The 25,638-nt window shown below is 51.3% G+C and overlaps 11 protein-coding genes across 11 annotated transcripts; 6 read left to right on the top strand and 5 right to left on the bottom strand.

Moving 5' to 3' along the window:
- Positions 1-47: 47 nt before the first annotated feature.
- On the top strand, positions 48-1,391 carry LRP88_14764 (uncharacterized protein; the record flags this gene model as incomplete). The annotated part of the gene is made up of 1 exon (XM_083251099.1): positions 48-1,391. The coding sequence occupies one exon, from the start codon at positions 48-50 to the stop codon at positions 1,389-1,391; it is 1,344 nt and encodes a 447-aa protein (XP_083093134.1).
- Positions 1,392-2,734: 1,343 nt separating this feature from the next.
- Positions 2,735-3,370, top strand: LRP88_14763 (uncharacterized protein; the record flags this gene model as incomplete). Its single annotated transcript, XM_083251098.1, has 3 exons — positions 2,735-2,857; positions 2,909-3,192; positions 3,250-3,370. 3 exons carry the CDS (start codon positions 2,735-2,737, stop codon positions 3,368-3,370), a joined length of 528 nt encoding a protein of 175 aa, XP_083093133.1.
- A 1,032-nt stretch (positions 3,371-4,402) lies between these two features.
- Positions 4,403-5,507, bottom strand: LRP88_14762 (Alpha/Beta hydrolase protein; the record flags this gene model as incomplete). Its single annotated transcript, XM_083251097.1, has 2 exons — positions 4,403-4,563; positions 4,724-5,507. 2 exons carry the CDS (start codon positions 5,505-5,507, stop codon positions 4,403-4,405), a joined length of 945 nt encoding a protein of 314 aa, XP_083093132.1.
- Positions 5,508-6,902: 1,395 nt separating this feature from the next.
- Positions 6,903-7,514, top strand: LRP88_14761 (uncharacterized protein; the record flags this gene model as incomplete). The annotated part of the gene is made up of 1 exon (XM_083251096.1): positions 6,903-7,514. One exon carries the CDS (start codon positions 6,903-6,905, stop codon positions 7,512-7,514), a length of 612 nt encoding a protein of 203 aa, XP_083093131.1.
- Positions 7,515-7,647: 133 nt separating this feature from the next.
- On the bottom strand, positions 7,648-10,997 carry LRP88_14760 (beta strand repeat-containing protein; the record flags this gene model as incomplete). Its single annotated transcript, XM_083251095.1, has 3 exons — positions 7,648-8,542; positions 8,603-8,689; positions 8,740-10,997. 3 exons carry the CDS (start codon positions 10,995-10,997, stop codon positions 7,648-7,650), a joined length of 3,240 nt encoding a protein of 1,079 aa, XP_083093130.1.
- Positions 10,998-12,208: 1,211 nt separating this feature from the next.
- On the top strand, positions 12,209-13,540 carry LRP88_14759 (uncharacterized protein; the record flags this gene model as incomplete). Its single annotated transcript, XM_083251094.1, has 5 exons — positions 12,209-12,560; positions 12,617-12,715; positions 12,775-12,945; positions 13,008-13,307; positions 13,365-13,540. 5 exons carry the CDS (start codon positions 12,209-12,211, stop codon positions 13,538-13,540), a joined length of 1,098 nt encoding a protein of 365 aa, XP_083093129.1.
- Positions 13,541-13,652: 112 nt separating this feature from the next.
- On the bottom strand, positions 13,653-14,438 carry LRP88_14758 (uncharacterized protein; the record flags this gene model as incomplete). Its single annotated transcript, XM_083251093.1, has 1 exon — positions 13,653-14,438. The coding sequence occupies one exon, from the start codon at positions 14,436-14,438 to the stop codon at positions 13,653-13,655; it is 786 nt and encodes a 261-aa protein (XP_083093128.1).
- A 287-nt stretch (positions 14,439-14,725) lies between these two features.
- Positions 14,726-16,574, bottom strand: LRP88_14757 (ferric reductase family protein; the record flags this gene model as incomplete). The annotated part of the gene is made up of 2 exons (XM_083251092.1): positions 14,726-16,006; positions 16,059-16,574. 2 exons carry the CDS (start codon positions 16,572-16,574, stop codon positions 14,726-14,728), a joined length of 1,797 nt encoding a protein of 598 aa, XP_083093127.1.
- Positions 16,575-19,772: 3,198 nt separating this feature from the next.
- Positions 19,773-21,292, top strand: LRP88_14756 (Aldehyde/histidinol dehydrogenase; the record flags this gene model as incomplete). Its single annotated transcript, XM_083251091.1, has 4 exons — positions 19,773-19,775; positions 19,841-20,116; positions 20,167-21,099; positions 21,161-21,292. The coding sequence occupies 4 exons, from the start codon at positions 19,773-19,775 to the stop codon at positions 21,290-21,292; spliced, it is 1,344 nt and encodes a 447-aa protein (XP_083093126.1).
- Positions 21,293-22,402: 1,110 nt separating this feature from the next.
- LRP88_14755 (fungal specific transcription factor domain-containing protein) lies at positions 22,403-24,138 on the top strand (the record flags this gene model as incomplete). The annotated part of the gene is made up of 2 exons (XM_083251090.1): positions 22,403-23,121; positions 23,175-24,138. The coding sequence occupies 2 exons, from the start codon at positions 22,403-22,405 to the stop codon at positions 24,136-24,138; spliced, it is 1,683 nt and encodes a 560-aa protein (XP_083093125.1).
- A 424-nt stretch (positions 24,139-24,562) lies between these two features.
- On the bottom strand, positions 24,563-24,991 carry LRP88_14754 (AhpD-like protein; the record flags this gene model as incomplete). The annotated part of the gene is made up of 1 exon (XM_083251089.1): positions 24,563-24,991. One exon carries the CDS (start codon positions 24,989-24,991, stop codon positions 24,563-24,565), a length of 429 nt encoding a protein of 142 aa, XP_083093124.1.
- Positions 24,992-25,638: the final 647 nt, after the last annotated feature.

Raw genomic sequence — 25,638 nt, 5'->3', positions numbered from 1 at the left:
TTGAGTACTCACAATAATCCTCCTCACATCTTTACCGACTTCCCAACATGACCACCACGTCCCCCAAGGCTAAATCCATCAATGTGTTTGCACGATGGCGGCCACTCGCATCAGATGAGACCAAGTCGGGTGAGATGCGGCACAGCAATCAGCCAGACTCCAAAGGACTTTCTTCTGTCTCTATCAAACCTCAAGCATCGTCCAAAGATCGCCCATGGACGAGTCCCTCAGCGTTCCATACCATCTTTGGTCCCGAAGACCACAACTCCGAGGTATACAACACTGTTGTGGTGCCCAACATCTCCAAGGTTCTCGCTGGTGAAAGCTGCAGCTTCTTCGCGTATGGACATTCGGGTAGTGGAAAGACACACACCATTCTCGGTTACGATTTTGAGCACAGCCGGGAGCTTGGGTTGTGTCTTGCTGCCGCCAAGCAACTATTTGCTGAGATCGAGCGCCGTCAGACGGATAACGACGGGCAAGAGCTAGGTATCGGATTCAGTTTGTTTGAACTGCGCCAGAAGTCAGCCTTTGATCTTCTTAACGACAGGTCTGAATGCCACGTCAGACAAGGTCCTGACGGGAAAGTCCACATCCGCGGCGAGACCGAGATGCTGGAAGGAGGAAAAGTCCGGGTTCAACCCATTGTTCAGCGGCCATGCTGGAAATTCGAGACCTTCCAACAAGAGCTTGTCCACGCCCTTGGTCAGCGCGCAACAGGCTCTTCGAGCGTGCACGACCAAAGCTCCAGGACTCACGCTGTGCTGGAACTGGAGATTGTCAGCCAGCCCTTGATTGATGCGAGAATGGCTTTGGTCGATCGCCAGTCTGCGCTTGTGCCTGTGGGAAAGCGCGCCATAGACGTCAGCATCGAGGAGGATATGAAGAGCGTCATCCAGACGGAGGACGGAGGGTGGGCACCCAACCCCGACTACCAGAAGGATGAAGCTCGCATCAAAGCAGTCGAGGATGAGAAGGCCCTATTTGAGGGTCGTGTCGCAGCCGCGGAAGAGCAGGTCCAAGCGATCCTCAAATCCAGTCCCTCTCCATGTTTGGGTGCGAAGATGGTGTTTGTTGATCTCGCCGGCGCCGAATACTCGGAAGACAATGCTGCTCGAATGCGAACCTTGAAGCAGAGTCCACAGGAACGTCAAGAAGGCCGACAAATCAACAGCGACTTGCTGGCATTGAAGGAGGTGATGAGGGCTTGGTCCAAGGGGTCAAACAGGATACCGTTCAGATCCTCGACTCTGACGATGGTTCTGCGGGAACATTTTATTGCCACGGGAAGCTCTACCATTATTGTCACGCTTTCACCTGCCCAGGATCAGTATGCGGCGACTCTCAATTCGCTGAGATATGCAAGCTTGGTCGGAGCTGCTGGTGCTTGATGCTGTCATCCAATTGTCACAAATCAAGGGAGGTTATTGCAACTGTTACCTAGTCGAGCGAGATGTGTTTGGAGAATAGGAGTGAAGTTCATTGGAGATGTCATGTCATCGTATCCTTTATCGTGTCTTGTGAATAGGTAGTTGCGAACAGACTTGACTCTGTTCCCAGCAATTCCCAGGTGTGCCGACCGCGTCCCGTGTCGGAGCCGACTCGGCAGTCTTGTTTCTTGTATCGTTTCAAGATTACGAATACTGTCAAGACCTATGTTTAGAACTCAAAAGAATGTTTAACCAAGGTAAATAGAAAGGTACCACGATATTCCGTGTTGTATCTTGCCGAGCCGGGAGGCGCTGCTAATAGGTACTTCCACCTCGCTCGTGGTTTGGTCTGACCTTTTTTCTGGCACCTAACTAAGCACTCACGTCATAGACTCAAAACCTGGCTCTTGAGATAACGTTAAAATGAATAACTAGAAGCGGAGAACAATCGACGGTGGAGGGATTAACGTATCTTTCGATCCTTAAATCCGAGCGAGACTTGCTGACAAACCACCAGGTGATTAATCCCTACCTGGATACTCAGACCTGTTAAACGTCGAACATATCATTACACCCCAAAGCACATCATAAAACCCAACGAGCGAATAATTGCGATGCTGCACAACATATTGCTAACTGGGGCCTCTGGCTATCTTGGAGGAGACCTCCTTGCGGGTTTCTCTGACGCAAACTTGCCACCATATGGAACACTTTACGCTCTCGTTCGCACCCCAGAGCAAGCCAAGGCTGTTGGACGGCATGGCGCAAGGCCGTTGATCTTTGACGTCAAAGATGAAGCTTCTGTTCGTGGTGCAGTTCTAGAAAACGAAATCACCGTCGTTTTCTTCTTGATTGACGCTACGTCTTCTGTCTCTCAGGAGCTATTCATCAAGGCTCTTGGTGAAGTGAAAAAGAAGACTGGCTCTGAAGTTCACTTCTTGCACGTAAGAAATCCTCTTTTTTTACTCCAGGGATGTGGCACTGACATGGCTTGGTAGACTTCTGGTGCTAAGCTGTTCTCGAGTCACGCCGGCGCTCCTACGGATGGCGCACTGCGTGATGATGACGCAAATCTATATGACATCCAGGCGGCCCAGCGCGCAAATGTTGACGCGTTTAAACCAGTGAGTCGTTGGCCTCTAATACTGTCTTCGTTTGTCATACTTATGCAGTCGTAGGTGGTTGGAGTTAACAAGAACATCATTGACCTGGCTGAAGCCAACCAAGTCCGCAGCTACATATTTGTACCCTGCATCGTTTGTGGGTTCTCCCCACAAACTATTTTCTAAGCACAGTGACTGATCATGTTCGTATATCTAGACGGTAAAGGTCGAGGCTTTGGCAACCCGATATCTATCCAGATTGTGGCCATTGTCAAGGCAGCCAAGGCGTTGCGGCGAGTGTACCGAACGGATCGAGATCACCCTGTATGATGCCACGAACCAGGACCCCGTGACTGAGCTAATCTGAGCAATTAGACCTGGCCTGTGTGCCACGTAGTTGACAATACCAACCTATACATCGAGATTTTCCGCGGGATTCTTGAGAATAGGGATATCGGTCATGGAAAGGAAGGATACTACCTTGCATCCTCGGGGAGTGTCACTTGGGACGACATATACTCTGGATTCGCAAAGGCTCTCGCTAAGCGGGGCCTAGTTGACGATGAGACAGTCCAAGATGCCGATGATGAGGCTTTGGACGGTATGGCTGCTGCTCTCAACTGCTCAAGGGATTTTGTCGCCGTGCAACTAGGGGGAAAGTGAGTCGTGATCCATTCAAACCCAGGGTAATGATCAAACTGACATACATGATCTAGATGCGCTTTTACTGCCGCTCATGGAAATAAGATCGGCTGGCAAGCTCAGCATGAGCCGGAGCATATCCTTGAAACGGCGGAGGACGAGGTGGACTGGATTTTGCAGCATTTGAAAGACTGAGTGGATGCCCATGAAGCTGGTGGTGAGGTCAATCTAGAGTCTCTGTCATCTCGTGAAAGAGACTGCAATAACACTGCCATAAAAAAAATGCTAGGCAATTTGTGGTATCCGTTGTGAGTAATTCATGCTGAAGTTTACAGGTACGATGTTCCTCCAGGTGATGTCCCATACCCTCCTCCCGCCGCCGTTCCCAACGCTCCTCCACTCGGTCCGCCATACACGCCTCCATATACACCTCCCGACACGCCCCCATTTGGTCCTCCATTTACGCCCGAATACACTCCTCCATGAATACCACCATACAACCCCCCACTCGACCCATCTCCTCCCGATGGTGAAGATGCGTATCCGCCTGGCGCGTAACCAGGGCCGAGTCGGTCATCAGATGAAGGCCTTGGGCTGGCGTCGGTTCTGAATTTGCTGTTGCTTAGACGAGCGGTGGCTTCAGCTGTTCTGCGACCTGTGGGCTCGGCTGGTGATGGTTGCGGTTCTATTTCTTCTTTGTCGTCTTTTTGTTTTCTTGAGAAAAAGCTTGGTAGACACATTGTCGTGATTTGGAGTTTGGAGAATCGCGTACGCGTGTGCTGTCTCGCGTTTGGCTGTGGTAATGCACGCCCAAAGTATCAAAGGTATCAAGTGAGAGAATTGGCTTTGGTATCGCGAATTGTGATGGAGCGTTGTGACAAGATTGAATTGGGAGCCTCAACGTTTTCAATCAGCAGAAAATATGCTTAAAATGTAAAATGACAAGTGGCTCAGCGCTCGGCGATCCCCGAGACGCGTAATCTTGGTTGCGAAATTGGCCTCCCAGCCCTCGTGTTAGTCCTGGGCTGGGATCTGCACTGCCCCGTCAATACGTGCGCGGCGATAAGTGACGATTTAAGTAAGGATTAGAACACGTGGAACTATTCAAGTTATTGAGCCGCAGCCTAGCTCTTAGAACTATTTTCGCATGCCCAGTCAATCGGGGTAACCGTTGCGCGCTCAACTCAAATCCATTTTCATAGGCCCTGACCCACAGCCACCGTTTCACTACTGCTGGCCAAGAGCAAGGTTTCTTCGCGTACCAAAGAATCCAACATCAAGAGTCACCAGGTCCTCCAAATAAGACAAGTCAATGCTAGCTAGCGTCGAATTATCCTCTTCAAAAAACTGGGCGACACGGCGTGCAGTCCATCTTGGATTCTCATCGGCTGTTGACATGGTTAGAAGGTGAAAAGTGCAAACTTGGTGTTGTTGCCAAGAACTTACCAATCCAATGGCCAGCTTTTGGAATAATGTCGAGCTGAAGATTTGAGGAAATTGGTTCGAAAGATTGACGAAGAATGGATCTAATTCCCAGACTTGCTTCACCTCCCATTCCGAGAAGCGGCACCCTCAGACGGCTTCCATTCAACTTTGACTGGAAGAACTGAGAGTCTTCGTACACAGTCGCGCTTGAAAAAGGGCCAAGCATTGCTCTGAGAAATCCTGGCTTTGAGATACTTGAAGTGTACCTGTTCACCGTATCCTCACTAAAGCTTGCTGGACCGGAGTAGCTGCCGTGGAAAAAGTACCATTCCAGAAATTGCTTCTCTTTGCCCGACATGAGAAACTCTGCCAAGTCGGGAACTTGGAAGAAGGCGAGTTGCCAGTTCTGATAAAGATCCCAATAGGGCGCCGGATTGGAGCTTTGTTCATATCCGAATCCTGGGAGGGGATATTCAGCGATGGCAAGTCTCTTGACCAAGCTTGGGTGCTGGATGGCGAGGGCCGTGGCCATGCCGACGCCCTTGTCGTGCGCAAAAACGTATGCCGAAGAGACATTCAGAAAATCCAAAACGCCCTTCAGGTCAGCAGCTGATGCTGTCGCACTGTAGTTTCCGTCAGGAGGAATGCTCGAATCTCCGGCGCCCCGATTGTCGGGGGCAATGACCGTGTAATTTTGGGCGAGAATGGGACCGATGAACTGCCACGTCAAGCTGTGTTGAGGGTTTCCATGAACGAGCAGAACTGGTGGACCAGAGCCAGCATATCGAAAGTGTATGCTAACGTCGTTCAAAGCAACGCGGCCATGTTCCCAGGTGTCAAAGTCGTTTATCGCTCCTAGGACTGCCGGCAAGGCGAGAGCGGAGACGGCAAACTGAAATGCTCGCATCTTGAAGTTGAAGTTTGGAGAAAGATGTCTCTGTTGAGATTGCCAAAGCCCTTGGACGGGATACGCCCGTTTTTATAACAAATTTTACTCTACTGTCGTCTGGATGATGATGAGTCGCTTGCGGCTCAAAACTCCGACTTCTCCATTGAGCAAAGGTCACTTCTCTTTTAGGGAAAAGGTGTCTTACCAACCAACCAATGCCAAGGGATCTCACCATAGATCCCACCTTTACAGGCGGTGATGACAAAATGACTGGGATTAAGGCTTATTACTTGTGGAGAGGATGACTTTTCCACGAAGTGATTCGTTCCTGGAGTGTGCATCAGCTTCTGGGTCTGATTGATAATACTGCACCATGGAGAGCGGAACCGAGATGCCGAACATTCCGCTCGCTGATAGTTGCCCTCACCCCCTTGAAATGCAGAAGGTGCATGCAGCTGCTGATAAAGAATAATTCAATGAGGATAGACAAAGATAGGAGGCATAGGCTTCCTTAGCTAAATTAGCCAAATGGCGAGGTATCAATAATGCCTCATAGACCTAACAGCTACATCACTATCAACACAACCAAAGGCGCTCACTTTGGTTCCTCGGCGTACGCATAGATACGCAGGGCGATTGGCCCACAACACCCAAAATACACCTTACATGTTTCAAGGGGATGATGCACATTTAGAAGCTTATTTCCGTCGTCAGACTTGATGAGCCTTTGAACCCATGGTGTTTCATAGGCAATATAAAGGTTATTTTAGACAACTTGAAGTTTGGTGTCTCAGATGGGCTTGGCTTCTGCATTCGTGCGCATTAAAAGGCGCCGTATTGACACTAGGTACTAGTGAAAAGAGCTTTCAGAATTGGGAGACTGTTATCAAATTTGGAAAACATCAGCCTTATTACATCACTTGTTTACTCTATGTTCTTTGAAAGCATGGAACAAGGAGCGAGAATCTGTGACGCCAACGCAACTCAGCGAAATCCTCGAATTCTACCCATACCACGTGCAGCATTTCGGCGTTACGGGATGCAAGATGTGGAGCAAATAGAAACCCAATTAAGCCTCTGTTTTAATATTTATCATTGTTGCCGATATCATGTGTCAGTAATTTCAGCGTCTGCGTGCCACGAGGTTGAGGCATAGGGTAGAGCCTCACGGCATGAACCAATTCTCGATTCCAAAAGCTTCACTACATTTGACATCGTCCCGCCAGGCCACGAAAAAGAGTTCACCACTTGCATCTCATGAAAAGCTTAATAGACTCAGTCATAACGATACTCAACGATTCGAAATGCGCATCTGTTGCCATAAAAGCCCATGCTCCTCCCTGTTCGTGCTTCGCCAAGCAAACACAACCAAACCAGAAACCAACAACTCACGAACCAAACACAGATCTCGACATGAACTTCGAAAGCGTATCTTACGAGGCCTTCTGGATCATCGGAATTATCATCATCATCAACACCATCTTTTGCAACTCTCAGCTGAATGGGTTCAAGAAGTCCGACGAAGAACCCCTCGCCAATACTGGAGATTCAGCTCTCCCCACATTCAACTCGAATTCTGCACCTAAGCGACATCGTCCTTGTTGGATGCAACGCCGCTCGAAGTCCCGGTCCTGGATTGTGTTGTTCACCAATCTTTGCTTTCTGGTGGCCATTTTAGTGATGCTTGAGGGCTTCGCTGTCTTGCTCACGGCCTGGCGCTTCAGCATTTTCTTTATCCAGCTCACCTTCCCGGCCCGGGAGCCTCGTGTTCTGGCTTTTGTGGCCTACTCTCCAATGTTGCTCATAATCCTACTGGGCTGGGTTGGCGTTTTTTGTGCGGGCCACTTTCTTCTCAAGGTTCAATTTGGCCTTATGAGCGAATTGATCACCCTTTTTTACTGCGAGGACCCGAAGAAGACAGTCAAGAACGACGATGTGGAACTTGGGAACTTGGCTGATGAGGAGGATGATACAGAGCCACCGGTTTATGATGGATGGCAGCGGGCTGAGCTACGGGTGCTTTAAGAAAGAGAAGATACTCTTGAGGGGCATTGGGTCAGGTTGTGAAGATGAGTGTCTGTTGGAGAAGTTGTTCGCGATAAGAATAAATGCGGTTCTCGTTCAATCTTAAGGAGTAAATGCTAGCTCTCAGTCCTGTTTAGCCCATAGACCACAAGTCGATAGACCTGGCCACTGCCCTCTTGCTCGACCCAGCCCCGTTGGCGATATCCGTAATATTGGTCGTTGGAATACCTAAGTCCGGGTCCGAGCTGTTGTTAGCACCGATACTCCACACAAGACAGCCGTATTCAGACTTGTCCAAAAATATACCACCTCCGCTAACACTGCTGTCTGAGTCACACTCAGTCAAGAGCCCTAAAGATGTGCGGCAGTAGTCGTCTAGCGTGAATTCAGCCTGTGGTTTGCAGCCGTCTTGGCTAGAGGACGTGAAAACTTGCACCGTCACGGAACTTGTGTCGCTAAAAATGAATTCTCGATTCGCAGTCCCGTTGATCGGCACTGTACTGCCATTGCAAAAGGTGGATGTCATTACGTCGTTTAGCTTCCTGGGGTACATCTTGAATGGCTTGAACTGCTCGAGCTCGCAGACAGTCCGGCATCGCTGGAGTCCGTCGTCTCCTTGTCCGGCGTCCAAAGTCGCCAGGATGGGGCACGATGCGGATGAGGTTGGGGCATCAGTTGTTCTGGTGCCAAACATCGAGTCAAGTTCTGACTGGGCATGATCGGCCGCCGCGTCGATAGCGTCTTGGCTCTCTACCATGTCTGGCCACTGTTCCATGGGATGGAACGGTGTGACTGTCGGAGAATGCGAGGCAGTGCTTATCTCTGTTTCCGTGACGCTTTCGGTAGCGCCTTGGACATTGCAGCCGTAAACGGTTCCGCACATGGCAGTAACCTGGCTCGTTACCGTGCTAGTCGTCGTAGCGTCGACAGACACGCTGTAGGAGGTGCTTGTCATACACAACTCGGCTGATTCGGTCTCGCAATCTGTGGGCTCCTCAGAGAAAGTTGGATTGTTGTCTTCTCCAATGCTAGAGACGGCGTGTTAGCATCCGATGATTTCATGTATGCCCGTCTTACGTGTAACTTACGTGAATTCGGGCCAGTCAGGGAGATTTCCTTTGATGTTGATCTCGATGCCAAGTCCTGGAGGGATGGAAATTGATGGTGGGGGGCCCCTGTGACGTTGTTAGCAATAGTATCTCAGCAGCAGGAAGGGGGCTCATACGGCGGATAAATGCCAGGTGGACGGATCATCTTCCACCCAAAGATGGGTCCGATACAGATGTTGAAGAACCACAGGTTACAAGGGATGACGAAACCATCATCTGTCGGCTTAGGTTCATCGACCGATGTTGTTACTGGGATGACAACATTGTCATCGGTTGTGGTAGTTGGAGGGGGGGTCGTCTGCGTCGATGGAGATGAATTGCCATCACCATCACGGGATGTGACCTGGCTGTCCCCTGTTGTGGGTTGGCCCTCTGACTCTGTTTGCTCTGGCTCAGTTTGAGTTGTCGCGTCGCCTGGGTTAGTGGTGGTTTCGTCGGAATCCGTCTGTGAGGTGGGCGTGGTGGGAGCCGTGGTATCGGATCCGGTCTTCGTCTCAGCACTTGTCTCCGATCCCACAGTCTCTTCCGAGGATATATCGTTGCTTTCTGTAGATTGGGATGTAACAGGGTTGCTTGTAGTCTCAGCGTCTCTGGTCTCGGTGGCAGGATTGTCAGACTCCGTAGCCTCAGATGTAGTAGTGCCAGGTCTGGTGGTCTCAGCATTGCTTTCTGTAGACTGAACTGTGCTGGGGCTATTTGTCGTTTCCCGTTCGGTGGTCTCAGTATCAGAAGCACCTGACTCCGTAGTCTCAGCTGCAGTAGTCTCTGCATCGCTTCCTGTAGACTCGGTGGTTGTCAAGTCACTTGTATCAGGTGCAGTGGTCACAGTTCCGGTTGACTCCTGAGCAAACGTAGGTTCGGTTGTGTCGGAGCCATCAGTGGCAAGAGAAGAGTTTTCACTTGTTGTCTCGGTCCCGGGAGTTTGCGTGACGTCAGTTGCAGAAGACTCTTCCCCAGTGGTCTCAGTTGCGGTAGTTTCCTGCAGAGTGGATGTGGCTTCAGTTGCATCGGAACTACCGGTAGGGAGAGAAGAGCTGTCGCTTGCAGTTTGAGTTTCAGTAGCTTCAGTTGCGGAAGTCTCATCCCCAACAGTTCCGGTCTCGGTAGTTTCCTGGCCAGTGGTGCCTGTTTCTTGGGCATCTGAGCTGCCAGCGAAGGTGGAAGAGCTCTCATCTGGTACGACAGATTCAGTAGGGAAAACCGTTGATATTTGGCCATCTGAGTTGGTAGTTTCAATACCAGACAAGGTGGCTGAATCAGTTTCGGCCGTCGACACTTGGCCATTTGAGCCAGTCGAGCCAGTCTCTGTCTCTGGAGGAACGATGGTAGATACCTGCCCGTCCGACTCTGTAATCACCGTGGGGACGGTTACGCCTGAATCGGTCGCAGGCTGAGAGCCAATGGTTGACGTCTCGCCGTCAGATCCCGTAGCAACGGTCGGGACAGTCGAATCGATGTCCTCAGTTGTCAGATGGATGGTTGAGACTTGGCCATCTGAGTTGGTGACAAATGTTGGAACAGCTGAGCTGACGTCGTTCCCGCCAGAAATCGTCGAGACTTCGCCGTCCGAGTTGGTAATAACAGTTGGGACAGATGTGTCGGTATCCTCGGTGGTGGGAGAGACGGTTGAAACCTGGCCATCCGAGTTGGTAAAAACGGTTGGGATAGCAGAAGTGATATCGTTGCCATCGGAAACGGTCGAGACTTGGCCGTCTGAGTTCGTAACAACAGTTGGAACAGCTGTATCGATGTCCCCGGTAGTGGGAAGGATAGTCGAGACGTGACCATCCGAACCCGTAATGATAGATGAGCCAATGGAATTCGACTCGGTGCTATCAGGAATGGAGACAGTCGATGTCTGGCCGTCAGAGTTGGTAATGACGGTAGAAAAGTCCGAGACGGTACTGTCAGGTGGCACGATGGTTGAAACGACACCATCAGAACCAGTGACGACTGTAGGAACAGCTGACTCAGTGTTCTCGTAGTGGGAAACTGTCGACACTTCTCCGTCTGAGTTGGTAATCACTGTGGGGGTAACCGATCTTGTATCATGGTTGGTTTCACCCGAGGAGGTGGTGCCGGCAGGGGTACTCGAGTCGTTGTCGCCATAGGGCACGGTTGATGCACCAGCAGTGCTAGAGATTCCATCAGAGGAACCGCCTCCCGAGACAACCCCGGTGGGCTCTCCTGGTCTCTCGGAAATAGAGGCATGATTCCCGGAGGAATGGCCAGAAGCACTCAAGGCTGTAGTAAGAGTGCCGGATATCCCAGCATCAGTGGTAGGATGTTCAGGGGTAGGCTTGACTATCGTGATGATAGTAGGGATGCAGTTAGGCCGCCGCGAAGAAGTGCGAGTAACCCGCGGGTAGCACATTTCATTGTGTCCGCAGCCCCATCCCTCACGGCAGCAACCTGCGCCACAGCATTCCCTGCCTGAAGCGAAAGAGTTAGCAATAGTCCATATATGCAGACGGATGGCAATGTACCGGGGCCACAGATGTGTTGAGGATGTCTCCCCCTCTTTGGGCAACAAGTTTGATCTTGCTCAAGAGCTTGGCATTGATGGCCGCAAAGACAGAATCCAGCCTGGCAGTCCGGCTCATGGCCATACTCCGACGCCGAAACCAAGTGGCTGCTGAGGAAGAGCAGGATTGGGCCGACAGTGGAAACCCTCATTTTGGCAAGTAGATGGCCAAGGAGGATGTATTATGAAGGAGCGATAATGACGTGAACAAATGGAGAGCCAGCAAGCGATTGTCAGAGAAAGGAAGGGATGCTCCTAACATGAGCTGCTGTCCGATCTGTCGAGATGGCGTCCTGCTAGTATATGTATATAACTGTTGAGGCAGAACTATAGGCGGCTGGCCAAAGCCCTTCACCCGTGGCTATGCTATGATCTGCCAGGCCAGGGAGACGCAACATGATCCTGGTCATGTTCATCTGATGGAACAACGCGCAATTAATTAATGTTGAAACAGGAGCTGCATATCAGACGGAGGGAATACCCGTGCGGAGGCGGGCCGATGCCAGCACAGCCCACTGCAGCAGATCATTGGGTATCGATACTACACGAGCGGAGATTGAGTCCCGATATTGTTGTGTGACTTTCTTGGCTGACGTCTCGTGTCAGTTATATTTAATAAATGCAACGGTGCTGCAGTGGTGCTTCGATCCGATCCGTATAGCCACATCCGCTAATCTCCATCCCCTGTCGAGTCTCCTCTTTTGTTTCCCATCTCCAGATCTATGTGAAACAGATATTCCTTTCAACTGAACTCAGAAGCTCCGCGAGTATGCGCCCGCTCTATTCTGGTGACCAGATAGTCAGACAATAGCCGAGGCGGTGCTGATCCTGATCCTTTCGGGGGTTTCATGTTATGTACATGCTCCTAATTCCTAATTACGCGGATCAAATGACAGTCGGGCATCGGCTCTATGCTTTATTATCACCGATGCGCCATCTGGTCCAATGCTTGATGTTATATGAGGGACTTTCAGGCTCACTGTCTCTGTCCACCATCATTCATTCGTTCCCCTTATTCATTCCTTCTCTTGATGCTATTGACGGTTGCTGCATCCGCCAGCATGTCGTTCAAGTTCTCGCCCTCGTTGGCCCCTTGGCTCGCGAGGCTAATCATTCTTCTCGCTTTCGTCTCCCCAGCTATCCAGGGGACCATTTCTGCACGCGCTGGCACCATCGACGACGTCTTCCACATCAAGACAGGCACCGAGAAGGGTGGCTGTGATGACTACGACGTAGTTCAGTGGTGGAATGACGGCCGCGTTCTCGCTGGCGCTGCAGACCAGGTTCTGAGGAACGCCAGAACCTCCAAAGCTAATGGTGTCACGAATGCCGATAGTCAAAAGCACCTATGGACGTTTTTCAAGGTCGATGCGGCTGACGACTCTTTCGACTCTACTGTTGACACCATGATTGGTATGTCTCGAAGTGTTACCTTCCTGTGGGAGCAAAGGCTAACCCCCAAATGTTAGCCAACTTGAAAAAGGTGCGGGACGCCATCGACGATGAGTCGGAGGGCGAAGAAGGAGACGACAAGCCGTGGATCTTTTGTGACAGTACCTTCCAAGCTGGTAAGCCTCCCCTGTCCCCCTTACTCTTGTCTCTTGCACGCTGACCTCTCGCGACGCAGAGATGAAATGGACTGCCACAGCTTTGATCGAAGGCACAGGCGCCGAGGATCCGGACAAAAGGCAGATGAGGAAGGTCTATGCAGATATATACGAGGTCAACTACTTGGAAGTCAAGAGGAAGAGAGACAAGGCGTCCAAGACTGAAAGAGCGAAGATGCCCCAGCCCTTTGGTATGTGTTCCCTCTTCAGCATGCCGTATTCCGCAGCAAAAAGTCTAACATGAGGCTCCCAGTCCCGTTCTGGTGTGATGACTTGAAGGCCTTCCGCTATGATGAGCCGGGCGACTACTGTTCGAAGGGTCGCGGCAAGCAGAAGACCAACATGGGCGCCACCGACGACAACCTGCAGCCAAATACCCTCACCTTTTGTCCCCAAAACTGGGGGAATGCTGCTCGCTACCCAAACATGTTTCAGTTTCCTGATGTGACGGCGGAAGGCGTGTCGATGGAGGAATATACCGTCGAGGCCTTGACATTTCTCCACGAAATGTTCCACTTTGCCTTGGAGAACGAGAACACGCCAGACACGGCATGTGAGTTGGTCTAGAGCATTCGGAACATCGACGAGAGGGCTAACATTGTGTCTTTAGATTTGCTTGGTGAAATCGTTGGGTCCGATGTCCTCGCGGATGGCGCCGCTATCACGCAGCAGCAGGCAATCGCGAATCCCGAGTCATGGACCCTGTTTGCACTGGCATGCTACCTTGGGGAGCGGTTCCCAGATTACAGCTGGGCCAGCACTAAGTCCAAGCTTAGGCAATCCTAGTTGTGGAGTATATAGATATATTCAACATCTGTCAGGGTGCAGAGTCGGATGTGATGAAGACTACATAGGTAAAATCCTCGGGGCAGCGCAAGGTTGCGTGGTCTTGGATGTTTCAAAGACTGCCCATGCCACTGGTTACATCATCAAGCCTCTTCCTTTCACGCCTCCGACTTCGCGTTATCTCGTCGTCGTATATCATGTTGAGTGGCACAAAATCCACATGAGCCGATTCCCAACCGAGAGTGCCGAGATCTTTCAGGTGTTGCTGGAAATCATCTACAGCGAGTGGATAGACGATATCCTTGCCCACATAAACGACCCTCTTCTCGGTGCTCTTAAACTTATCCTCTAGTTCCTTGCTCCTCCAGTGATGGCACCATACGCTTGCTAGTACCTTCTCTTCATTCCAGGTCTGCAGCTCATCGATCCATCCAAAGACCGGGGCCTTTGAATAACAGCGCGGGTTGGGTATCCCAGTATGGACGAGCGTCTTTGTCTTCCGCACCTCTTGCTGAGTGTCGAGAGACAGCGAGGCAGGCCAGTAGGCAGTAAGAATCTCTGTGTTGGGAGTAAATCCGCGGCCGAACATCGTATTCGTGAAGGTAATGACCTGGGTATGTGCATGTTCCTTGGCGGGATCGACTCCTAGGTTGTCCATCAACTGTTGATACTGAGGGGATATTTTGAATTCTTCATAGGCCGCGGCCGAGTTCCAACCAATGGCTATGATGTAGTCTTGGGGAGACTTAGAGTCTGTAATGCGCCCGTAGGCTGGGGTGTTGATATGGCCGCTCCAACTGCAAAGCGGCTCAAAGATGACGTCGTCAATAGGATTTTTCGCCTTGAACCTAGCCCATGTGGAGAACCCAGGCCATTCGGAAGACGTTTGGGCGCACATGGTGGCTGGTAATGGATGCGCTGTTGGAGACGAGGTCTGTTGTATGTTGGCTCTTGCAGCGGCCCGGGGGTCGAGGGGACTTTTATAGGGGCTTGTGCTTGGGTAGCGTGCTTGCAGCTGAGGAAGCACAGGCCTGCCACATTTTTTTGTTTCAGGATTTTGATGACGTGTTCGACGACAAGGAAATCCGTTCTTGACTATTGAAACCACTCATATTTATGGGAAGAACCCGGGAATCTGGGCAATTATGGACACAAGGGTTCTGGGTAAATATGGTAGTGTCTAAATTACCAGCCAAAGGTCTCCGTATGCAAACTGACTTTCTTAACCTCTCCCTTCAACACCTTTGCTTGGAGCCCCGCCACGGCGTTACTCAAGTCTATTTTCAAGCTCTCGGGACCGCATCCAAGGACCAAGACTCTTCCGCTGTTGACGAGCTTCGGAATAACTTCCTTCATGACTGGTCGTTGACCAACGTGAGCCGACGACAGCAAATCTTTCCAGCCACGCTCCGAACCAGAGCTGGCTGCATCACTCTCTATATCCTTGCCATGAGATATCGGGTTAACGCTACCCTTCTCGATCTCTCCGGTGATCCAAATGTCCAAGTTGATAGAACCTGGGGCAAGAGACTGGCATTCCTTCAAATCGGCGTCGCACCAAGTCAATGACTCCTTGCGCCTCACAACCCAGATGAATTCGACCTTCTTAACAGAGCTCTGACCAGAGGCAATGCAGCGTGACAAGTGCTGCAGATGGGGTAACATTCCAGCAAACCCACCACCACCAGCGACAAGGATGACAGTGTCATATCCAATTTCCGGCCGCGGGCGGAGAATGGTACCATACGGTCCATCCACGGTTGCGGAGAGGGTCTGGGTAGAGCTGGCAATCTTGGCTGTCAGACCTCGCTGGGGACGAATGTAGAATACCATTCTTGTTGATTCCAAAGTCTTGGCGTCAGGAAGGCAGGCGATGGTGAATGGATGGTTATCCAGAGCCTGCAGCTGAACAAACTTTAGGAAGACATGTTGTCCTGGTTCCCAAGTCCATTTGCCATGTACGTCCATCTCCAGCTTCACCATACCCTCTTCAAGTTTTGCAAGTGTTACCAGAGCTTGGCAGAACCATTCACCCCGGAACTGGAAGACCGTTGTCTTTCCAAACACTCTCACGAGCAGCTGGACTAGGAAGATTGCCAGGGTACCCCACAGATAGGCCCAACTATCACCCAGGTTCTTTGCATGCCAGAAACACAAGCCCAAGTAGACGATACTCAGGAGGAGATGGGTCTGTACAAAGATTTCATAGGCCAGTCTTCTCAACCAGGGTACAGATAGAACGCAGAGGCCGACGAGCATACCCAGTGGAGGCGTGCCGGTGTATTCGAGACCACCGGGACGGTAAAAGCGGGCATGAAGGCCCGCTGCGCCTCCTTCGCGGTACGGTTGAGCGAGAAAGGGAACCGTGTGGATGACGGAGACGTATAGCATGATGTAGGCGGTGTGGCGATGGAATGCGTTCAGCTTTTCGTGTCCAAGGCCGGTGAGAAGAGTGATGATGTTGACCTTGTTCCATTAGCGTAAGTTGGTATTCTGGTGATTGAATTTGTGAACTTACCTTTCCTGCTGTTGCAAACGTCAAGGGGATCAAGGCAAAAGCAATGAGACCAGTCCGTACGCCCAGAGGTGGACTGCCATACCCTCGACGCTCGCGGTAATAAGGGTGCACGGCGAAAGCCATGATCGTAGTCGCAATCCAGCCTGACAAAACAACAAGGCAGACACCCAGCGACGGAAGGCCCATCTTGTCCGCGACAGTCCCCTTTATCCTCCTGTAACTGACCCATCGCAGTGCTGCCGTGAGTTTACCGAGCGGATTGGGCCGCTGCTGAACGCCATCCTTGCTAAAGAGTAAGTGAGAATAGAAATAAACAGAGTAACAAAAGATGAAGATGGCAAATATCCACATTGTCCAGTGGCCGTACTTGAACTGCAGAGTGTACGGCACAGCCGCCTGGGACGCCGCATGGGCATCCTCGTAGGCTATACAGGAGTCATTGTTACACCGTGGGTCTGATAGAGGCAGCTTCTTGAACCAATCCGCCACAGAGGCTGTGGTGGATTGCATAGACATGTTGATTACACTCCCTGTTCGACGTCTTGGATGGGAGGGGGTGCTGGTTGCAAGGCTGGGCGAGACAAGTGCTGTAGGTAACCAGCAGTAATTATGGCAAATGCACAAGCTTTATATCCCGGCGATGAAGGAAGAATTTTATCAGCGGGACCAGTTCCTCAAGGTGGTTCATCTCCATCAATGTTGCCGGCGACCCGAATTGTTGCACCACGCCCAACATGCAAATCACCGTGCGAGTTGGACAATGAAGTTAGCAGTATACTCAACTACAGTAGCATTGCACCGCAAAGGTCAAGTCACTCAATAACACGACTAGATCAAAGTGCAACCCCAACATGGGTATTGATAGCGTCGCCACTAAGATGCAACAACTTGCTCATATTCACGCAGTGTAGGGGGTTAGCCACTTAAAAGCGATGCATTCGAAACGGCTATGATATCCGAGTTGAAAATATTTCCCTCTTTCTGCCTCCATTCGGTCATTTTCCCGTGTAAATGCTTGCGAGCGCAGGACTAAGGATCTGACTATATCCTAGCCAAGCCATCAGCGGACGAACCAAGCCCACATGTTTATCGTCCCTTGTTCAGGTCCAACTGATAACGAATCAGCTCCTGGTAGGATTGAAGCCACCTTGATCCATCCCCGTGGACTCAGTAAAGACAAAGTGGTACCAAGCCGGGTTCGGTTGTGTGGCGGCCGTGTTGTTTCCGTTTTTGGCCCTATTCGAGCAGAGTCCTGCACCTGGAGCCTGGACGACGATTTGTCATCCAGGCAAGACACGCCGGCCCTCAGGCCTACAAAGCGAATCAAGCTGAAAGTGATGAGTGGCTTTGGCATTCGAAAAGAAAAAGCATGAGGGGTATTAGGACGATCGTAATCGTGGCGAGTCAAAAATCGTGTATTGTCTTGACATAGCCTTAGATGTAGGGTAACTATGGCTACTCAGTCTTGGTCGGTTTCTCGATTGGCATAGGATGACAACCTATCACATTTATATGAGCTATCACCAAGATAATCAAGGGAACGCAACTCACTCGATCAAATTCCCGTCTGGATCACGAACGTAAAGGCTCTGTATTGGCCCTTGGGCTCCTGTCCGAGCCACAATCCGTCTCCCTTCCAGAACCTCAATCCCTTCATTCCCGAAATCCCTGAGTAGGTCGTCGAGGTTCACACTATCGTCGACTACAAAGCAAAGATCCGCGGTACCAGGCAGCGCGATCTTCGCCTTTGGCTCAAACTCCTTTCCTTTCTGGTGGAGATTGATCTTTTGGATGCCAAATTTTAACGCAGTCCTCGCCACAGTAGGGTCGGATGGTGGTCTGAATGTTTCGACCTTCATGCCTAGATGTTTGGAGTACCAGTTGGCCGTGGCGCCTACATCGGTACAGGTTAGGACGAGATGATCAAGGGCCTTGACAATAGCTCGAGGTTTCGACATTGCGATAGGCTGTGGATCGTTTTTGGTGTTTGGAGATGGAGTGGAGAACCGACGTTAGCAAATGGGTTGAGATGGGGAGGCCACTGTCTTAAATAGGTTTCCTGGTGAGGGCGTGCGTCATTCCAAGCATTGGAGATGGCCAATAGCCGAGGCACAAAGCCGATTGACTGAATAATACACAAATAGCTGGAAAATTCACGGAATTTTTATAGAATCATCTTGCAAAACCGTGCTACAAAATCAAGCCGTAAAATAACTAGGGAAGATGGCATCCTGGTGCTGATTGAACCATTCGCCGTCATGTGCCAAAATCACCTCTACCTTGGGAACGCCCCCCAACCCCTCCTCGCGGATTTGTCTAATCTTTCGTACTGTTTCGGCTGCAAGCGCTTTAGCCATATGTATGCAAACATTCATGCCATTTTCAACCCATTCAGACATCTCTGTCAGGCCGTCCAAAATTCTTGGATGATGGCACGCATCTCCAGCAAGATACACGTATTGATCCTCTGCAGCGCGTACGAGAAGATTTGTGTGCCCGATCAGATGGCCAGGGCTATCAACTATGAAGATGAGGCCGTCGCTGAAGAGGTCTATTGCATTTTCGAATGGTCCAAATGGCTTCCAGTCATGAGAGACATCGGGCACCAGTTGAGCAAGTCGCGGATTTGCTGGCCGAGCAGATCCACCATCGCTCTCTGAGCCTGGGCGCCGAGGTCCTTGTAGTTCGATCACGCGACCGATTGGAAGAAGATCTTTCTCAAACTTTGCGGCAGAATGATAGTTCATCCCATGTTGTAGAAGATGCTGGGTCCCAGACCCGACGATGAAGTGCGCATTCTCGAAGTCGCTGGGCGTGCCCACATGATCGTAGTGAACGTGGCTAAGGATAACAGCGTTGATGCTGGATGGAGTCAAACCACCTCGTCGCAAAGATTCACTGGCATCTGGGAATGTGTGGATCGGTAATCGTGTGGACAGGTGGGGTTGAATATCTGCAGGGTATTCATCCAGGTTCCTCCGCATGCCGAGGTCGAAGACCAGCTTAAAGTCTGGGTTGGGATGATGGATCAGAAATGACATGGATGGAACAGTATTTCGGATAGATTTATCTCGCTGGTCGGCGCAGAAGAAGTGCTCGGGGAGTGTGAGAAACCCGCTCGGGAGTAGAGACACCCGCGGAAACGCGAACGGTTGCCTTGGTGAGTCGGACATCACTTGGCTCGTCGTTCTTGGCTGAAGGCTTAATGGAGGGCGAAAGTTGATGTTTCCGAGGTATATGGTACAATTGAGGGCCAGGGTATGGTGTGGTGACTATGGAATGACAAGTTAGAGAGTACGAAGAGGCCATAGGGAGAACATGTGTTGGAGTTGTGGAGGTTGTGGAGAGGAGTTGGAGAGACCCGCTAACACCAACTCTCCACGACATCTCCAACGATCAAATAGCCGAGGCACGGGGACAGCCGCTCGTTGTCAGCCTTGATCAAGATTGCATTTTGACCAAGCACCGGATATTGGAGAGTGGAGAGAAAGCAGCGGCCTAGGCCTTAGTCACTAAGGCCATAGAAATATATAGACAGCAGAATCTTGGGGACAGTAGGTAATCGCAAAGGACGGCCGTCGAATAATTCCACTCCTAAGTCCTAACACTATACAACGATGACATCGTTTCAAGAAAATTCACTTGTCGTACCCAACTCGACCTTTATAGTGGGAGGTTGGTTGACGGTTGTCCAGGATCAATGCTTTGTCGTGTATGGTACGTAATACAAACAACGCTAATGTGAGCCCTGCTGATACCATCCAGATCCGGCCACGTCAAAGCCCGTGGCATACGTCCCTGATCTAGACTCACGACAATGTGAGCATGCAGTGAACGCTGCAAAAGAGGCTCAGAAGAAGCTGGCCCTATTGACTGCCAAGGATAGAAGCCGGCTGCTGAGAAAGTGGTTTGACCTGGTTCAGGCAGCAGCCGGCGATCTTGCCGACATCATCACTAGCGAAAATGTCAAGCCTCTGGCAGAAGCGAAGGGAGAAGTCAAATATGCTAGCGACTTTATCGACTGGTTCTCTGGGGAGGCCGAGAGATTCGAAGGAGCGGTAAGCGGACCCGGAACTCGTCCGACAATAAGGAAGCTGAGATATTGCAGGTCTACCAATCCTCGAATCACAATAGCCGTATCGTCACCATCAAGCAACCGGTGGGCGTCGTTGGCATCGTGACACCATGGAACTTCCCAGCCGCCATGGTGACAAGGAAGGTCGCTGCAGCTCTCGCAGCTGGGTGTCCATGCGTGATAAAGCCAGCCCCCGAGACACCTCTGAGCGCAGTTGCCTTGGCTCATCTTGCTCATCAGGCAGGGTTTCCAGCAGGGTCTTTGAGTATTGTAACGACCAGGAGACACACGGTGCAGGTTGGCAAGGTTTTGACCCAGCATCCAGACGTCAGGAAGTTCTCCTTTACTGGCTCTACGGTAGTGGGCAAGGTGCTTGCCGCGCAATGCACCGGCACCATGACGAGGGTCAGTCTGGAGCTTGGTGGGAACGCTGCCGTTATTGTCTTTGACGATGCCGACTGCGAGAAGGCCGTCGAGGGCATCATGGCGAGTAAGTTCCGCCTCTCGGGGCAGACATGCGTGTGCGCCAACCGCGTCTATGTTCAGTCTAGGATATACGACAAGCTGGCGGCTACGCTCGTCACCAGGGTCAAACAGTTCAGACTCGGGGCTGGACATGACCCAGAGACGACCTTGGGCCCTCTGATCACCGAAGCTGCCGTTGACAAGGTCGAAATACATGTTCAAGACGCTGTGGCACGAGGGGCGAGAGTGTTGATAGGAGGATCTCGAGCGACCAAACTTGGAGCAACGTTTTTTGAGCCGACAGTTCTCGTCGACGTGGTGGCCAACTCCATGTGTGCTGCAGAGGAGACTTTTGGGCCTCTTTTACCTCTTTTCAAGTTTGAAGATGAAGAGGAAGTCGTCAAGCTTGCGAATGCTCCTTCAGTCGGCCTCGCTGGATACTTCTTCACGCAGGACATTGCTCGTGCCTGGCGAGTCGCCGAAGCTCTGGAGGTGGGCATGGTGAGTTTGTCCTTTGAGCATCATGAGTCCCCAGCTAACCATACCCGTGTGCATTTCACAGGTCGGAGTCAACACTGGCCTTATTAGCAATGCCGCCTCGCCGTTCGGTGGCGTCAAGGAGAGCGGACAAGGTCGAGAGGTGAGTTTCCCAGCTAAAAAAGCCATTGCCAAATTTTTTTCCCACGCCTGGTAGAAATTTCTAACAAGACTTGTTACTAGGGCTCCAAATTAGGGATTGAAGAATTTCTTGAGGTTAGACTCCTTATCCACCACCACTTGAACACAGGCGAACTCAGTTGACATCGACCCAGGTCAAGAGTATCACATTTGGATTATAGAATGAGGGATACCGCATTGATAGTATATTGAAAGTTATTTTCTGGATTAGAATTCTAGCATCAAGGAGCTAAGAGTTAGCGATACTTTGTGGAATGCCAGAGGGTCCACGGATTGTAGCTTAGATGAGGCAGCATTAGCCTATATGGTTATTTAGTAGGCGACTAAAGTGGCTTCAGACAATCGCAACAAGGCACCACCAGGTAGGGAGCAAATTTCCATTCAGTTCCGTTTTACGTGAAAAAGAGTCCATAGTTTACCTGCGCGTCAATATCAGCTATCGACTGGATGGAACCCACACAGCTGATTCAAACTGTTTGGTGTCAGTCATTGCCAGGGGAAGAATTGAAAAACGTATGCCTGAGGCACTCGTATTCGGTCAAAGTATCACCCCGCGCATGAATAAATATGACACTCAAACCTCGCTGCATCCCTGATTGACCTTGCGCCGACATCCACTAGGATGACCACTGTTGCCCCTATTCACAGGTGCTCGCACTGCTCGCGAGAATTCGGCCGAGCCGAGCATCTCGTACGCCACGAGCGGACCCGTACGATGCGATTCCCTCACCTGTCATCCTGCCATGCTAATGCTACAATTAGACACGAAAGAAAAGCCATATGGCTGCGACTTGTGCATTCAAGCTTTCTCCAGGAGGGATCTTTTGCGAAGACATGAGTGGAAGGCGCACCAACGCGGACGGCCGCCGAAGGGCAACGAGAGGGCGACGAGAAGAGCCGGAGATGGCATGCAAAGACAGGACATGACTTCGCCAGAAGATGAGTCCCCGTCAACTCATTGCCAGATTCAGCCAACTATAAATCTACCGGTGAGCATTGAAATTGCCGTCACATCAAGAAGGAAAGAAATTCTAACCATGGCCAGGACCAGCAGGGGCTAAGCCATCACCCGCAAGACTCCTCGTCATCGTTGTTTGGGACAAATGTGTCAATCCAGGACTCCTTCATGCCCGACGAGGTGCAATGGCTCCAGACTCTTGACGAACTCGGTCCAAACGCGCTGGACCAGTTTAATTTTGCTGCCTCCCCTTCGCGTGATTGGGGGCCCGGTGTGCAATTTGGCCCTGGCGTTGGAACTGTTCAGCTCAGCAGACAATCTCTGTTCTCTCTCCCACCGTCTCCTGAGCTGCAACCCCTTGATGATGCCTCACCGGGCAACTCACTTACCGGCGCCGAGCTCGCCATCACGGAAGCCTGCTGGCTCCATCTCCAACAAGAAGCGCAAAGATTGAAGCTGGGTTACGTGCTAGTAGGCAGAGATGTTCTCTGCAGCTACATCGATCGTTACTTTGACAGCTTCAACCGTCACCAGCCGTTATTCCATCAGCCAACCTGGGCGCCCAGCGAAGCCCCCGCATTTCTCATCTTTGGCGTATGTGCCAATGGCGCTCTGTACAGCCTAGAGGGGTCGACAGCCCGAGACTTGTTCGAGTTTGCGACGGCACTGATGCCTGCCTCAGGTGGCGGGTTGCCGAAACTGCAGGGCATGATGCTCTTGACAGCATTTGCTGCCTGGGGTGGTGAACCCGATGACCTCGATAAAGCACTCCAATACTACGGCCCAATGACGATTTTATTGCGGCGGGAGTGGGCCAGGATGCAAGGAATCGGGCTTTCGGCCGATCCATCTTGGACAGAATGGGTTCAACTCGAAACATTGAAGAGGTAAAAATAAGACCCTCCATGGCTTTGCTAGACTTTACTAAGTCATGAAATAGGGTAACCGGGTGCATTTTTACCTTGATGACTCTGTTGAACGTAGCTTACGATGTGCCTTCGCCCTTTCTATACGAAAAGGAACACGAGCTACCGTCGAAAGAGGACAAATGGGACTCCAAGACTGAAGAAGAGTGGATAAAAGCATGCCAGCGATCTACACATTGCACGGAATCTCAGATTATGGGGCCTATTATCGACCAACTCGCCGATGAGTCGTCCCCTGCTCCGCCAAATATCGGCACCTTTGCCTGCCACCTCGTCATATCCTTCCTACTTCAGAAGATCATCCTCTCTCACCGAGCCCAGATACCCAACGGGACCGAAGAATTGTCGACGCGCGACGAGTTTGCCAAGCTCCTAAGCCGGTGGCAGCAAATCTTTAAGCACATTTCAAGCTTGGGGTCGCCACCTGATGACCCGCGGGAGCCTATGCTCTTCAACAGTACCACAATATCTCGAATTGCATACATCCGACTGGCCTCGGACTTCTCCCACGTGAGGAGGAGCTTCGGAGTATACTCCGAAGAGCAGGTTGTCGAGTTGATTAGGTCCACGCGGCCCCCCAGCCGCGGATCGGCGACCACGCGGGCTGCATTACAAGCCTGTCTTGCCCTCCGGACGCCCACTCAACTGGGATTCCAGGTTGTGGCGCGCACGAGCTTTTGGTTCTGGAGCGTGCAACATTCGCTGAGCTACTTTGAGTGTGCCTTGTTTCTGTCCAAGTGGGCGCAATCAGTCTCGTGTATTCAAGACTTATCTTTGGATGAGCAAAAGGTTCTTCGCTTGCTGAAGCAGCTGACGCGGGCGAGTGGCGAGCGAGCAAGGGGCGAGGCTTCTAGACCGCTCTCCGCGCTGGTCCTGATGAGATGGGCCGAGCTTCTCGATACTGGGTCGACGACGGTTTGGGGTATTATGCCGAGGATGGCGAGGATATTGACTCTGTATGCAGATACAATGACATGAAGATGGGAAGGTTACGGGCCGGCCTGTCTTCCGTACCAGTTTTAGTGCGCGTACTCGGTGTACTGCAGTGGTTTCTTTTCTAATACAAGAGGGGGGGCGAGTATTCGGTGCGGTCCTCGAGATCAAGAATATCCATACCACAGCTCTGGCGAGTGTGGTGTTTAATGATGCCATGAGGTGGCTACCGCATTATGCCTAATAGTCTCTTCTTGAATACTACCCACTGGCAGCAATACAGATTCACACATTCACGCAGGCTATTGGTGCAAGATATCCTTGGGGCAATAGGTCGAGTCTATATTGAACAGGCCCACATAAGTCAATCCGTGCCTTAGCACGCTTGCGGTGTCCTATGCTATCCATCCACTGTTCCATGAAGCCCGACACCATCTCCCATGTCATGCTGAGTTGAAAATTGAGGCGCTCATGGCTTGATAGTGGCACCCTCGCTCTCCATAGCAATCAGAACCTTCTCGGCCGCCTTGAAAGCCTCCATCCCGGCTGGAACTCCCATGTAAATGCAGACCTGCACGAGGACCTCTCGAATCTCGGTTGCAGACACGCCGTTGTTCACGGCGCCTCGGGTGTGGACGGCAAGCTCGTGGACCTTGCCAGTGGCGGCGAGCATGGAGAGATTGATGAGCGAACGCTGCTTGCGGTCTAGGCCGGGACGGTCCCAAACTGCGCCCCAGCAGAAGGCCGTGGTGAACTCTTGCATGGCCTTGGCGAACTCGGTGCTGCCATTCTTCAGGGCGTTGTCGACGTATGCGTCGCTGAGGACGGAGCGACGGATGGGCATGCCGACTTCATAGAGGCCCTTTTGGAGCTCGGCTCGGTTGCTTTGTCCCGCCATGGTGAAATTCTGGAGTTGAAAGGGGAAAAGATAGATGTTATTCTGTTGAAGTTGGAAGGTTTAAGGTGGAGTCCAATGAGGACTTGTAGGGAAGAGAGGATTCGGTTGAGTGATGATGACGATAACGGAATATTACGACATCAGAGTCTTTAAATACTAACATTTTGGTAAACGGATATGTTTTCTGTGTTTCATCGACATTTGGAGATTTGCCCGGCATTGAAGCCACCACGACAATCTCTCCAAGGTCCTACCCCGTGGAGAAGCAGGTGGTGTCGGGGGGTTGCATCTCCAACTCTCTCCAACCTCCACAACCATGCATAACTGTTATCCTCCACAGCCTCGACTTCTTGTCTCGTGAAAGCACTCTCCAAATGCTGCTTAATGCTGCCCCACTGGGGTTATCGTACGTTCATTGATGCTACGTGAGTGCCCTCCAGCTCAGCCCAATGTACTCCATCAAGCGTACCCCGGCTCCAAGACTGCCCGAGGTTGGCATGTCTAGAGCCTTGGAGTGACCAAGGATGGAGTGTCAATCCAACATTAGGATCCTGATAATTAAATACTGTGACCAAACCCTGGTCCACTTCTAGTTAGGCCGCTAGAAGACAGTCTTCGCATCTTAATTTTACTCCCTCGTACTCTCA

This window comes from Fusarium phalaenopsidis, assembly GCF_050370095.1.
Source record: "Fusarium phalaenopsidis strain FUZ10S chromosome Unknown contig_32376, whole genome shotgun sequence".
NCBI classification, from domain to species: Eukaryota; Fungi; Ascomycota; class Sordariomycetes; order Hypocreales; family Nectriaceae; genus Fusarium; species Fusarium phalaenopsidis.
The sequence above is the reverse complement of the archived record's forward strand: the minus strand, read 5'-3'. Positions and strand labels throughout refer to the sequence as shown.